Consider the following 13473-nt stretch of genomic DNA (forward strand, 5'->3'; position numbering starts at 1 on the left):
AATAATTTAATTAACTAATTAATTAAATTCGGGGCGTTACAACTCTCCCCCACTTGAATATTTTCGTCCTCGAAAATCTATCCGACACAACTATCCTCAACCTCGCTTATACTCGACTATACAACATCACAAAATACTCTTATCAACAAGATTCTCGTTATAGCATCCATCACTTTACTCACCATCAAGATAGCAAGATACGTCTATACCATCCAACACAATTTTCGTCCACTATCAACAAGAGATTAAGGGTGATCAAGTCCTCAATTTGTCAATAGACAGCCGACAGCGATATCGAAGTATAAACCATCATTACCAACATTAATAGTTTTCTTTTCCAAATTATAATCACCGACTCGCATTTCCGATCCTAACTCACAATTCAAAACTTCCCAACAACTTCAACAACTTCTACAACTTTTTCCAAATTTTCAGCAAGAATCACCCAACTTCAAACACACTTATCTCTTTCAATACAGAACTCCCAAACACAAAATTATATTCAAAAATGAAGGGAATTTCGTGTAGATTCCAGAACTTCAAGAATCGCTTAAATCCGGTTTGCGAGTATAAAGTTATCATCCTTGCAATGGGACTGGTCCAGAATTCCCGTATGCAGAATTTTCCAAAAATCAGCATCAGACCCAAATATTAAAATGCACTTTTCTTCCTCTTCACAAATTTCCTGAAGACAAATCTTATATGCAAACTATAGGGAATTTCGTAAGCTTTTCAAAAAGTCCATAATCGCTTCAATCAGAATCACAAGTAAAAAGTTATGCCCCTTTTACTGACAGCTGTTCCATAATTGCAAAAATCAGAATTTGAGGTTGATGGACATAAGTTCCATCTATCTCTCTTGCTTCCAAGATCTACCAACATCCTTTCTTCATTCAAGACGCTCCAACTTGTCAAACAACTAAAATCTTAAATCCATGTTACCTCGGAAAACAACACAACTTAAACAATACTTGCACTGTAGCCAATTGCAGCACACCAACATCTTACAACTGAATAGATCCGAGAAGCACCGCTTCTCCCCCACTTAGCTTCGAGCCAACTCCTGCAACCAACAACTAGAAAATAAACAAGTACCGATAGTGTTTCACACACTTGTCGCATACAAAAGGATAAATAATATTAGACAACACTGGCCGGACAGACCGACCTGCTCTGATACCAATTGTAACACCCCAAATCTACCCAACGAATATTTAATAAAATCAGAGTGCGGAAATTCAACATACAATTGGGATGTCACATTCAACGTAAAACAACAAACAACTTAATCACATATATCATAGATACATAGCACATAACTCGGATGAACCGATAAAACCTGTTTAGTCTTTTAAAAAAATAAAAACAACTTTTATTAATAATAATAATATCAATTATTCAACTTCACTTCGCATAATATTTTTATTAAACTAAAACAACTTCACCAACATCATATTACTTCATAAATTCCACTTAAAAGTTAACAACTTATAGTTATAACAACAATTAAAAGACAATCGTTCATCCCCCCGAGTGCTACGTATCAGCGCAAGATCCAACTCGAACTAACGGCAACTAAAGACTTCATAAAATCACTTCAAACTCTCACCGCTATCTTGAGTACCTATCCATTTCCCATGGTAGGGAAACATCATTCAGAAGGGGTGAGATATCCAACAATATAAACAAGCGTATGATAAATAATATATTAGGATTAAATCATACAAAATTATCACTTCACAGTCATAAAACTATAAATCACTTCACATCGCAAAAATCAACTCATGTCACTTCAAATGAGACACAACTGTGCATATGCATGTGGTACCCAGGGCTTCAGCCCCCATCGCCAATTGTCAGTTAAACAGAGGCATCAAGGCATAAGCCTTCGTCGCTAATTTGCCAATCCAGGCCGCCGCCAAAATATGCAATGTATGCAACTCGATAATGCACATCACACAACATACAACATAAACAACAAATCCTCGTCGCCAGGCATAAGCCTATATCACCAATTCATTTACCAATAATTAGTGGTAAATATCGTCACTGAAACATCCTGCAACTTCGCATAAAACAACAAAATATAGCAACATACACATCACTGATAAATCCCAAAGAAAATAGCAGCCCATCATATTCAACATAATGCACGAAACAACTAATATACAACAACGTCATAATAATTTCATACTCATTCAACACTCTAACAAAATATTTTATTAACTTATTCTATACTCTTAACTCGCGAAAATTTATAATAATTAATAATTATAACTCGACAGAGTTTCCAAGAACTCTAAATAATTCTATAATAATCTCTACAACTCTAAAGTGCCAAAAAAAAAATACTCTACTGACAACATCTAGCAATTTTCTGCAACTAATTCCTCAATAATAATAATTATAAACCCTAGGTTAATTTTCCACCACCATTGATTGAACTTTTATAACCTTATTCACCGACGTCAATCAATTTCAACATTCAACAATACAATCACAACACACGAAACAGAGGCAATCATACAACCATAACCCCCACATATCATTCATCATAATCCTGTTTATAGAGCTAGAACCCCACCCTTACCTTGGATATGGGATTGCTCTACTCTCCCGGTTGCCATAGCTTATGCCGCTGCTTCCAACTTTTCTCCGAAAATCTTTTCTAACAACGTGCAGAGACGCACCAAAAACCTCTACGAGTCTGGAACATTGTGTCTAAGAACCGCGACGATCCAACGGTTGGATTGGGAGAAACGTCCGTTTTACTAAGGTGTCTCACTGCAGAAACTTGCTGCGAAAATTGGACTTGCTTTTCTCTTCCGCCATGGCTCTCTTCTTCACCTCTCCTCCAAACCCTATTCCTCTTTGTGTTATGATAGCTCTTCCTTCTTCCAATTCTAAATCCAACATAATAAGGTTATTTTATTTAATCACTTAAATAACTTAATTGGGCCTAAGTGACATACCCCCTCCTTACTTCACAACAACTTAAATTAACCCCAAAGTTATTTTTAAGCTCATTAATAAAATAACACTTCAACTTTATTTCACCAAATTAATCCGATTAATTACCATGCCAACTTAATAAAACAATTCCGACTTCGTCGATAAAATTCGAATGAAATACAAATATTCCAATATAAATAATAATACTATTTCTACTATTATTTCTTCAACGAAATCAACTTTATTAATTCTTCGACTAACCGAATAAAATCCGACTTTAACTTAATAATCCAAATACGCTTCCCAAAATAATACCGACAATTCTGATTGATCCACAAACTTCGATTAAATCCAATGATTAAATTCTTAAATAATTTAATTAACTAATTAATTAAATTCGGGGCGTTACACGGTGTAGTTGAGCGGCACACGGTGGACCTTCGCAAAGGTGTGGTGGTGAATTGAGATCACAGAGGGGTGGCTCGTCCGACGGTCGGAGCTGTGTGATTGTGTTGCTTTTGTTGAATCTCGCAGGTGGTGATTCGTTGTTGCTGTGCGTCTGAGGCTGAATTGGTGCTGCAATTTGCGTGTAGCTGGTGCGGAACAATGATATTGATGCGATTTGCAGGTGGATATGCCAGTGATACCGGAGGTGCGTTTTGCTCTGATTCGGTGGTAGTACTGCTGAAGACGCGATTCAGCTTTGAACGAAGATCGTTGTTATGCGTTCGCGGAGGCGGCTGGGATCGTTGTTCGTTGTTGATGATGTTGTATTACGAATCGGTGATGATGATTGGTGGCATGAGAAAGGTTGAAGGGTGTGTTGAAGTTTTTGCCGCATCAATGGTGAACGATGTTGATGCAACGATGCTGGTGAATTTTCTTGCCTATTTTTCTTGCAACAATCACAACAAAAATTTAAACAGAGCCAATAATTCAAGCAAAAACAAACCATTAATATGAAATTGAAAAGAGATGAAATTAAACGAACACATTCAACGGAGGCAGTGATTTCAGGAGCGGTTTCGTTTTGCGCCCTTCAGCGTTGTGTCTTTTCGTGGGAGCGAGGATGGTGACGATTCACTTCTGTTCTTCATCTGCTTCCTTTTTTGATTGAGGACTTCAGTGAACCTGATCCAATATTTCATGGTTTTCCGGGCAGACTTGATATGGTGATGAAACTTGGCTATTGGCCGTAGTGATCGTGCGTGTTCTTTGGAAAGGTTTTGTGTATGAAAAAAAGTGGGAGTAAGGGTTACTGTACCTGTCGTCAGTCCGTGAAATTGTTAGTTTATATAGGAAAAATAAATTAGGTTAATGAAAAATAAAATATGGACCCTAGTTAAAATAACTCAAAGCCCAAAGATCAAAACAAATAAAATAAATAACAAAGATTAAATTAAAGATATTCAAAGTTTAAACAGTAAAAAAGTCTCTTTTTGTGAGAAACTAAAAGTAAAGTAAAAACAAATGTTAGTGGCTAGGATTCAAACCTGAGACCTCTCACCTATGAGCCTTACCTTTTTTACCAATCGTGCCAACTTATTTATTCGAAACTAAATGGCATTTAAAAATATATGAACGTTATGCAATTAATTGTTATTTAAAAGATACGAATAGTTTAAAGTAAACCATCGTATATTTTAAATAAGCAAGATTAATTAATGTCAAGGCGTCAGTAACAATAGACCAAAATCTTCGTAAAGACCAAGCTTATAATAATGTGGGCAAATTTTGGGGTATGATAATTAGTGAAATCTTTTGCAGGGTCACATAACTCACCCCTACACGGTATATGAAGAAGACAAGAATTATCGTCCAAAGTAATGGCCATCTTGCCAAATGTCATATGAAACGACGATGTTTCTGGATGCCATCTATCTATAAAGTGATATTAGATTTTGATCTATCCTCGACAAAGTAGTTCTTTGGAGAGAGGATAAACTAGAGTCAGTAAACCAAGACTCTATCACTGGTGGGAGACTATGTGGAACCATCCTATCAATTTGTTGCCAAGTGCAACAACCTTTAATTCTTTCTTCAGATGTCTCTCCTAAAAAGAATTTATAGCTTTGATGTTATAAAATATAAGTACTTACAATTAAAAATGATTCACCAGAAGAGACATGACCCTAATACCTCACTAGAAGAGACATATCAGTCGATTATCCGAGGAACCCCAGCTGTTGCGGACTAGCCTTAAGAGCAACCTTCTGATGTCCCTTTCCATCCCCTACCGCCTGTTGACGTTGTCGTCCTTCCCTTCCTCGCATACTCTAGTCGCTCAGGCCCCCTCTTCTGCGAACCACTAAAAAAAATAACAAAATGAGAACCGGATAACATATGAGAAAATTATCCTAAAATAACATAACCAAAGAACACAAACATAAGTTATCCCGTTTGAGTGTTTGTAAATCATAAAACCTTTAGCTAAGTTATTAGGTTGGTAAAATTAATCGAATTAAAACCGGATAACTTACTTGTAAGGTATTCAGTGTGTGTGAATTATGAGCTAGAAGTCTTATCTCCTTATTCTTCGGTTTGAGAGTTGGATGGTTCGAAAAAATAATTGTTATAATCTCTGGCTTTTTGCTCTCGCGGTGCAAGAAAATGAAATGGAAAAAAGTGAAAAAAATTTATAATCTTGGTATTTATGCAGGTATATTTTGATCCAAACTTATAATTTATAGGTGTAGAGGAATAATTGATGGGTTATCGGGTAAAATTTTCTTCAATTGACATTACAAGATTAAACAAAGGCCCAAAGAAAAAACTAATACTACAAAAGAAGGTATGATACACGCGCTAACAGGTAGCGTGAATCGATAATACGACATGTAATGTAAGTATGGAGTGAAAATGCCCTATATAACGTTGTTCACACCGTGCCGGTCGAAATTCGCCATAGCCAATCATCTTTCTCGTGTCCGGTTCTCATCACCCTCAACACTCTCTTCGTCTCTCAAAAACCCTTTTTTCGCATTCCATTTCCCTCACTCTTAATTCCTCACTCATTCCCCTAATCGCAATCGTTTTTTTTACTTTAGAGCTTTTTTTCATTTCTTTCAATTTCTAGGGTTAGGGATTTCTTATTTTCCATTTCTATTTATTTTTCCTTTTTTCTACTCGGTGTTTTCTTCACTGACGTGAGGGCACCGTCGACTGTTCTTTTTCAATGGAGGCCACGGCTGCCGCAGCCGCTGCTCGCGGCGTATCGCTTCAGTTGCAGACTCCGCCTCGGAAAGAATGGCGCGCTGTTGCTGAACATCATCATTCCGCGAGAAACCCTGACGGAGAGGTACGGATTTGACGTGGAAACACTTCACATTGTTTTTTTAGTGTTGTTTGGAGTGTCAGAGAAACGCTCGTTTTTCAAATTTCTGGGTGTTGTTTAGACATTGATTTGGGATTAGGGTTTATCGTTTATTTAGGAGTTTAGTGGCGTTTGATCCGACCAATGGTTTTAAGTTTAGGTCTTTCTTGAGTTTTGACACCGTTTTGATACTTCAGCTTCCGACCAATGGTTTTAGTGCGTGCCTAAGTGGATATTGTGATTCTATAGCTGTGGGGTTCAGTTGTGTTTAGAGCTAAGATTCTACTTTTGCTGACTTTAATTCCTGTTGGGTTCAGCTGTGTTATATCTTTCGATGATTGAACCCGGAATGTGCATCTAATTTCAAGTGAATAGACATGATTCTTTCAATCATGATCAAAGCAAAAGGGGATTTTATAGGAAATAGGAATCTTTTAGATCATACAATCCTGGACATTTGAACAATTTCAAGTTGAATGTAGTCTGATTGCCAATTTTAGGTTGAATGTACTACAATTTCAGACTCTTGTTGTTGAATTTTAAGGTTGCCACCTCATAGGTTTTGAACTACTGGTTTCATTTTGGAGTTAAGATTGTTAGTATTTTAAGGCACTGAATATTTGATAGCTTAGCACTGTGTCATTGGAAGTGTTTAAGGGTGCGTTGAATTTTTGTTGCTGTTAAATGTAATGTGTTTGGTTGATAACAAACATTTTCTGAGGTGCAGGAGTTAGAAAACCCAAAACTAGGGCAATCAGACGAGAGAACCATATATGAGGTAAGGTGATGGTGTGAGAAGCTAGTTTTTAGTTAAGGAATTTATATCCTGAAGATAATCTCTTACTGTTTTTTCAAGGTGCAGCAAGGAAGAGAGCCTGTGGATGTTGACTTTTGTTCGATAACAATGGATGGATCATTAGACAATGATATTTTACAGCAACAGATCCATACTGTTGTTAGACAAAGGCATGAAATACTGCAGATGGAGATTGAACTAAAAGCTCAAATTATTGCCAGATCTGAGATGATGGAAATGCGAAGCACCTTTGATGCTCAACTCAAGGAGCATGCTAACAATGCCAACAAGTTTCAGGTGTGTATTCAAACATGACCGGGGGACTAGAAATTTGTTTCCTAAGGTGTTACCAGATGACGACTAGACTATCTATCAGATGCTTTGTTATATACTTATATATAACACCTAGGGGATTATAACAATTTTATACATATAACAGTTTGGTGTAGCAAAGTAACTGTATTTTGATTATGCTTAATATTTGGCACTCCCACTGGTTAAGAATTGTTGGTAGCTTTTAAACTTTTTTTCTGGCCTTTCAGGAGCAACTTTTAGAAAGGGAACGGGCAATTCATGAACTGGAAAGGAAAATGGAAGAGAAAGACAGAGAGCTGCATAATATTAAGTTAGATAATGAAGCGGTAAGCTTCTTGCTTCTATTATCTTAGTCTTCTGGATCTTATTAAAATATTTTGATTGCATGCTAATTTCTTCAATTATTCCATCAGGCATGGGCAAAACAAGACCTTCTCCGTGAGCAAAACAAAGAATTAGCATCTTTCAGGTTTTTCTTTTATCCAAATTTATTTATCTGATGCTTTAAGTTTTGCTTTTATACTCTGCTACTTGCTTCATTGGGCAAATCCTTTTTGCAGAAGGGAGCGCGATCACTCAGAAGCTGAAAGAGCTCAACATATACAACAAATACATGATCTGCAAGAACATATTCAAGAAAAAGATAGACAACTTATTGAGTTGCAGGAACAAGTAGGCCGCTTATATTTATATTTATGTATATAATTTATTTCCTTAATGTTAGGTGCCAAAGAACTGAACACCGAAAAGAACTATTTTATTGAAATACTAAAGAATGCATGTGAAGGTCAGGAGGGGGGGATCTCCTTCACAATAGAGTCACTACTCTGTTCAGTGTTTACAATATTTGCAATGATGATCTCTATCCTTTGTATTCTCCTGTTTATACAAATGCTCTCTAACAAAGTCAATAACTAACTGATTATAGCATCCCTAACTAATATTCCTGTATTCTATGTATCCTATCACATAAGAATTTATTTATGGTTTTTTCGCTTACGGGGCCTGCTGATGTTTCTTCCTTTCAGAATAGGGTTGCTCAGGAGACAATTATGTTTAAAGAGGAACAGGTTAGAGAGGCCCAAGCATGGATAGCCCGTGTCCGTGAGATGGATGTTTTCCAGTCAACAACGAACCAGTCATTACAGGCTGAATTGCGCGAGCGCAATGAACAATATAGTCAGCTATGGATGGGTTTTCAGAGACAGGTTGATGATATACATTTCTTTTATGCTACAAGGATAAAGTTTCCTTTTTGTATTCCCACTATTATTTTGCGTTCTTATGTATGTGTCTCGGTTTGCACCGTTTTGAAATAGATATTCACCATTTAATTTATAGTTGTGATTTAGTTTTGTAGATTCTTTGATTTATTTTCAAAGAATTTGAATTGTTGTATGCTTTATAGGCATGTTTTGGATCTTTAAAGTATGTTATGTTAATTTTGGCCATTTACTAAAAGTAATGGTATATGCTGCTTGACTTCATACTCGATTTTGGTGGTGATAGTACGCAGAGATGGAGAGAGTCCATTTGCATACTATTCAGCAGTTACAGATTGAGCTAGCAGATGCAAGAGAGAGGACTGGAACTTACAATGATGACTCCCGAATCTCCCAAATAAGTTCAAAAAGTAATGTAGCACAGTATGGGCAAGAAAATGGTAACCAATTTGACTTGAATGGAGGCAATGCTTCAGGTGGAAATACTGGTCTCATTACAAATGAGAACTCAGATAATGGTACCCCATTTTCAACTTCAGGCAATCCGTCAGTTCAGGTAGGTGCTTCATTAAATGAATGATAGATAAACAACTAATCATATTACTTTGTTTTAATCCCAGAAATTTTATTTGCTACATGTCTTATATGCCAGGTCATGCATTTTAAACTTTACAATTTTTTTAAGATGTCATTTGAGATCATCCTATGATTTAGTTTATAAATGTCTGTTATGTAAAGTGTCATGTTGATTTTCATCACGTATCAAAGCATAAGAGTAGTTTGTAAATGTTCTCATGTATCAAATTTAAGGGAATATGCTCTTCTAAAATTAGGATCTTTTGAAAAAAGTGAGATGTTAACTCCATTAATTGAAAGTTTAGATCTAAACAATTCATGTATAGACACTCAATTTCATTTGTTGATATTTCCATAAATAGCTTTCACTCTCACTTTTGCCTCTTTAAGTGAATACCTCATTTTTGAGTAATATGGTCATATGTGTCGTTTTGCTGTCTTGGTTTGGTGAATTGAAAATTCTGTGCCCAGGCAAGGAAATTTAAGGTAAAATTGTTACGTTTTCAATGCAAACAATCGAAAATGAAATACCCAATATGTAATGGTTTGATTTGAAGATTGATATAGATATCAAACAGACCTCAAACAGGAATATTGAATCTTTTGGTTGACAGATAGTACTGAAAGTTGCATGTGCCCAATGCTTGAAAGTTATGGTATCTTGAAAGTTGCATGTGCCCAATGCTTGATAGTTATGGTACCTTGTTCTTTTAGTACAGATCTGGATGCTAATTAATATATTTATATTTATATGGATACAAATCGCAGAATCAGCCCTATTAATAATTTTTTATGAAATACATCAAACATTAAACATTGTCCCCATATTATTAGGTGGTTATACCTTTTGGCTTTACTCTATGCCCTTGTACTTGTTATAATTGATGCCTTTCACTTTGATGTAAAATGTGATAGATTGTTGTAATCCATGCTTTCACTTTGTGGTTATTTCTAGAGTGATCATGTTCACGGCGTTGCCATTGCTCCATCTCCTTTGATTGTCCCCCACTCATACCTCCCACCTGGTCAAGTTACTGCATTGCATCCATATGTTATGCATCAACAAGGAGTGCCAAATTCTGTTGCATCACATGTTCCTCAGTCTCATGTTGGACATTTTCATCCAATGCCCACAATGTCACATCTGCAACAGTGGCAAAATCAACAGGTATCTACTGTTATATATAAATAAGTTCCTGTATTATTTTCTTTAAGTTTTTGTTGATTTAGAATTTACACTTGTTTCTACAGGCTGTTTCAGAGGGTTTGCAGGTAACCATACAGGACAATCCTACGTCATCCCAAGCTGATCAAAATTTGACCAGATCAGATGCAAAGTTTAATTATGAAGTGCCTGTTAATGGGCAAATACTTCCTAGAGACTACTTAGATGCTCATGTCCACCAAGGCGAGGAAGCACAAACTGTGGTTTCATCATCCACTGGGGAGACACAGGTTTTTAGGACTAATGATTCATTTTTACTTTGAAATAATTCTCTCAATATTTGTCTATAACATTGATGAATAATTGAATTTTTATGTTCTTCAGTCGGTTGATAAAGATCAACTTATTGCTTCCCAACAAAGCTTACAACAGATTTCTTCTCAGTTCTCTGAGGCCTTAAGATTGAACTCTTTTAAACCAAATGGTGAAATGAAGGTTAGTTTGGAATTTCCTCCCTTTTAAGGCTTTACCTGTATTCCTTTATTTGATATACTAAGTTCATTTTGGGGGAGGTAGGGGTGTCAAATGCTACTCTATTTGAATGATAGTTATTTTGGGTTTTGCACTAACTTAAAGCACATAGTAGCTTCTTGAGAGTTTTGATGCTCTAGACGCATATTCAGGAAGCAGCATAATATTTTTGAAGTATTAGGCTATTTTGAAGTCAGTAAAAAGGGCATATCCACCTTTGATTTTATTCAATATGCTTTCTTTACCCGTTAACATTCTAATGTGAATTCACCCTTACTCTCTTTAAAGATAAAATCACTTGAAAGTAACATTTTACCGTTTTTTTAAGTGCCTTTAAGGAAGTTATTGAGCATGTTTTTTTTTTGTTGCTGCGGGGTATAAAGCAATTATAGTAGTTCTCTTACTGCTGAGAGATGGTCGGAGCTAACAATTTTCTTTCCACACGAGCAGAATCCAGTGACACTATCAAATGATGGACCTGCGACTCAAATATTATTAACCGAGCAAGGAAGTTCTGCTGCAAATGCACCATCTGTTGGTGAAATGATTCAGAACAATTCTGATACGGTCTTGTCTGAAGCATTGTCTTCTACTGCCATTCCTAAGGTTCCAGAGACTGCTCTGCTTGATGAAAGGTCATTGTTAGCATGTATTGTCCGTACTATTCCAGCTGCTGGCCGTATTCGAATTAGTTCAACGGTTAGTGTTTTGTGGGTTTTAAGTATGAAACTTCTGGCTTTCTATGAAAGATGGCTTTTCCCCTGCTTACCCTATGTGATTGATTTGGTTTATATTTTAAAAACAGCTCCCTAATAGACTGGGCAAAATGCTTGCACCTCTACATTGGCATGATTACAAAAGAAAATATGGGAAGCTGGAAGATTTTGTTACTAGCCATCCTGAAGTAAGTTTTAAGAGTTACAATTTGGACAGATATAGTTTTTGCAATGCCACCAAATGTATTTGGCCATAGTTTTATCCAAATCTACTAAATTAAAAGCTGGTTTTTGGATTCAATAAAGTGGTGGGAACCACTCATCTATCCCTGACCACTGCATGCCAAATTGTTGTGTATATTTTGGTTGTCTAGTGATTTTCATTCAGTTATCTGCTCGTTCAACTTCACATTGCTCACTAGCAACACATTTGCATTAGGGCCTAATAGGTTTTCCCCTCTAATCATTTCAGTTATTTTTGATTGAGGGAGACTTCATTCAACTCCGCGAAGGGGCGCATAAAATGATAGCTGCAACCGCTGCAGTTGCGAAAGTTGCTGCAGCTGCTGCAGCATCTTCTCCTTATTCTTCGTATATGCCTACTGTAGCAGTTACACCAATGGCTCAATCTCACCGCCTAAAGAAATCTCCTTCAACTGACTCCAAAATGATTAAAACTGAAAAGGCACTTCAGGAATATACAGTCATCTCTTCAAATATGAGTGACGACCCTTCTAAATTACCAGTAAATCAGTATCAACAAACCAATGGTGCACACTTCAGTATTGCCGGAGGTCTTTCAAATGTCAAAATTTTGAGTAAACCCAAGGATCCTCGGGAAATGAATGGCCCTGAAAATAGCGCGGTTCAGCCTTCTGCACAATTATCTGTTGGAAATGGGGGAAGCCTTGACAGACCAAGTATGATCAGTGCCCAAAATTCAGGTCCAGCAAATGGGAGGTTAGTTTCACATTTTATTTCTTCAACAACAGATCCGGTTTGACATTGTCTATTTAAAGATGTTATGATGATTATAGTTACATATATATAAGCAAATCATACTTATCTTTTTCTTCCAACAGGCCAACTGCCGCAGTGTACCCTTCTCGAAGATAGTGAGTCTTTTACTACCATTTGCTTAGTATTTAGTTTACTTACAAAATAGTTGATCAGTTCATGCTACACTTATTAATTTTGCCGTGCTTTTGCTGTGTTTATATACAGGGAAGGGAGAGGGACATAGAATATCCTGTTACCAAGGAGGATGGAAACATATATGGTCCTGTTTTGTGGGAGAATTTCTTAAGCATTACCAGAGAGTACCAAGCAAATTATGATTATATTATGCAGTAATTTGTTTCTCCCCTTAAGTTTTAATTCGGTGTGCTTCCGATGAATTGAGCCTCATGTTTTGATATTATGCATGCATTGCATCTAATAACTGATTTTTTGTGAATGCTTGAAAGATTAATCAACGTAATTATCATTTTCAGTTTGCCAGCACTCCATTTGTGAATGCTTGAAAGATGATTAATCACCATAAGTATCATGTTCAGTTTGACAGCACTCCATTTGTGTCTTTTAACTGATATTAGTTAAGTGGTCTTTGTTTAGCAAGGAGGGAGGGGTTAATTTATTAATTCGAATCCTGGTTTCATGTTCAAGGATATTTAAATATCTCAAAAATATATTTCAACATTTCATGCTTACAAGAGAATTGATGCTAATGGTTGAATTTTAAGTGATAAAAATTCATGTTTTTGGAGAAATTTTATTTTTGTTAAGGAAATATTTGATTTTGAATGTTTTAATTTGTTGGATAATTGAAAAAATGCATTTACCTGAACCTACTTTGCTTCCTCAATGCTGTACCTGAAACTACATCT

At 36.2% G+C, this 13473-nt stretch overlaps 1 protein-coding gene across 5 annotated transcripts; it reads left to right on the forward strand.

The window, feature by feature from the left end:
• The first annotated feature begins 5816 nt into the window (after positions 1-5816).
• LOC131626194 (uncharacterized) lies at positions 5817-13150 on the forward strand. 5 transcript variants are annotated; one of them, XM_058897021.1, is made up of 16 exons: positions 5817-6250; positions 6993-7043; positions 7122-7358; positions 7604-7702; positions 7790-7845; positions 7940-8048; positions 8405-8584; positions 8886-9155; positions 10131-10343; positions 10427-10630; positions 10725-10835; positions 11322-11570; positions 11677-11775; positions 12060-12547; positions 12670-12702; positions 12812-13150. In XM_058897021.1, coding segments are annotated over exons 1-16 (2523 nt in total). In that variant the 5' UTR covers positions 5817-6127; the 3' UTR covers positions 12813-13150. The 5 variants fall into 5 exon arrangements, with proteins under 5 accessions (XP_058753004.1, XP_058753006.1, XP_058753007.1 ...); XM_058897020.1 differs by having other exon boundaries at positions 5820-6250; positions 7937-8048; XM_058897022.1 differs by having other exon boundaries at positions 5820-6250; positions 7128-7358; positions 7937-8048; positions 12812-13112.
• The last annotated feature ends 323 nt before the right edge of the window (positions 13151-13473 follow it).

Source organism: Vicia villosa, unplaced genomic scaffold (assembly GCF_029867415.1).
Source record: "Vicia villosa cultivar HV-30 ecotype Madison, WI unplaced genomic scaffold, Vvil1.0 ctg.000273F_1_1_3, whole genome shotgun sequence".
NCBI classification, from domain to species: Eukaryota; Viridiplantae; Streptophyta; class Magnoliopsida; order Fabales; family Fabaceae; genus Vicia; species Vicia villosa.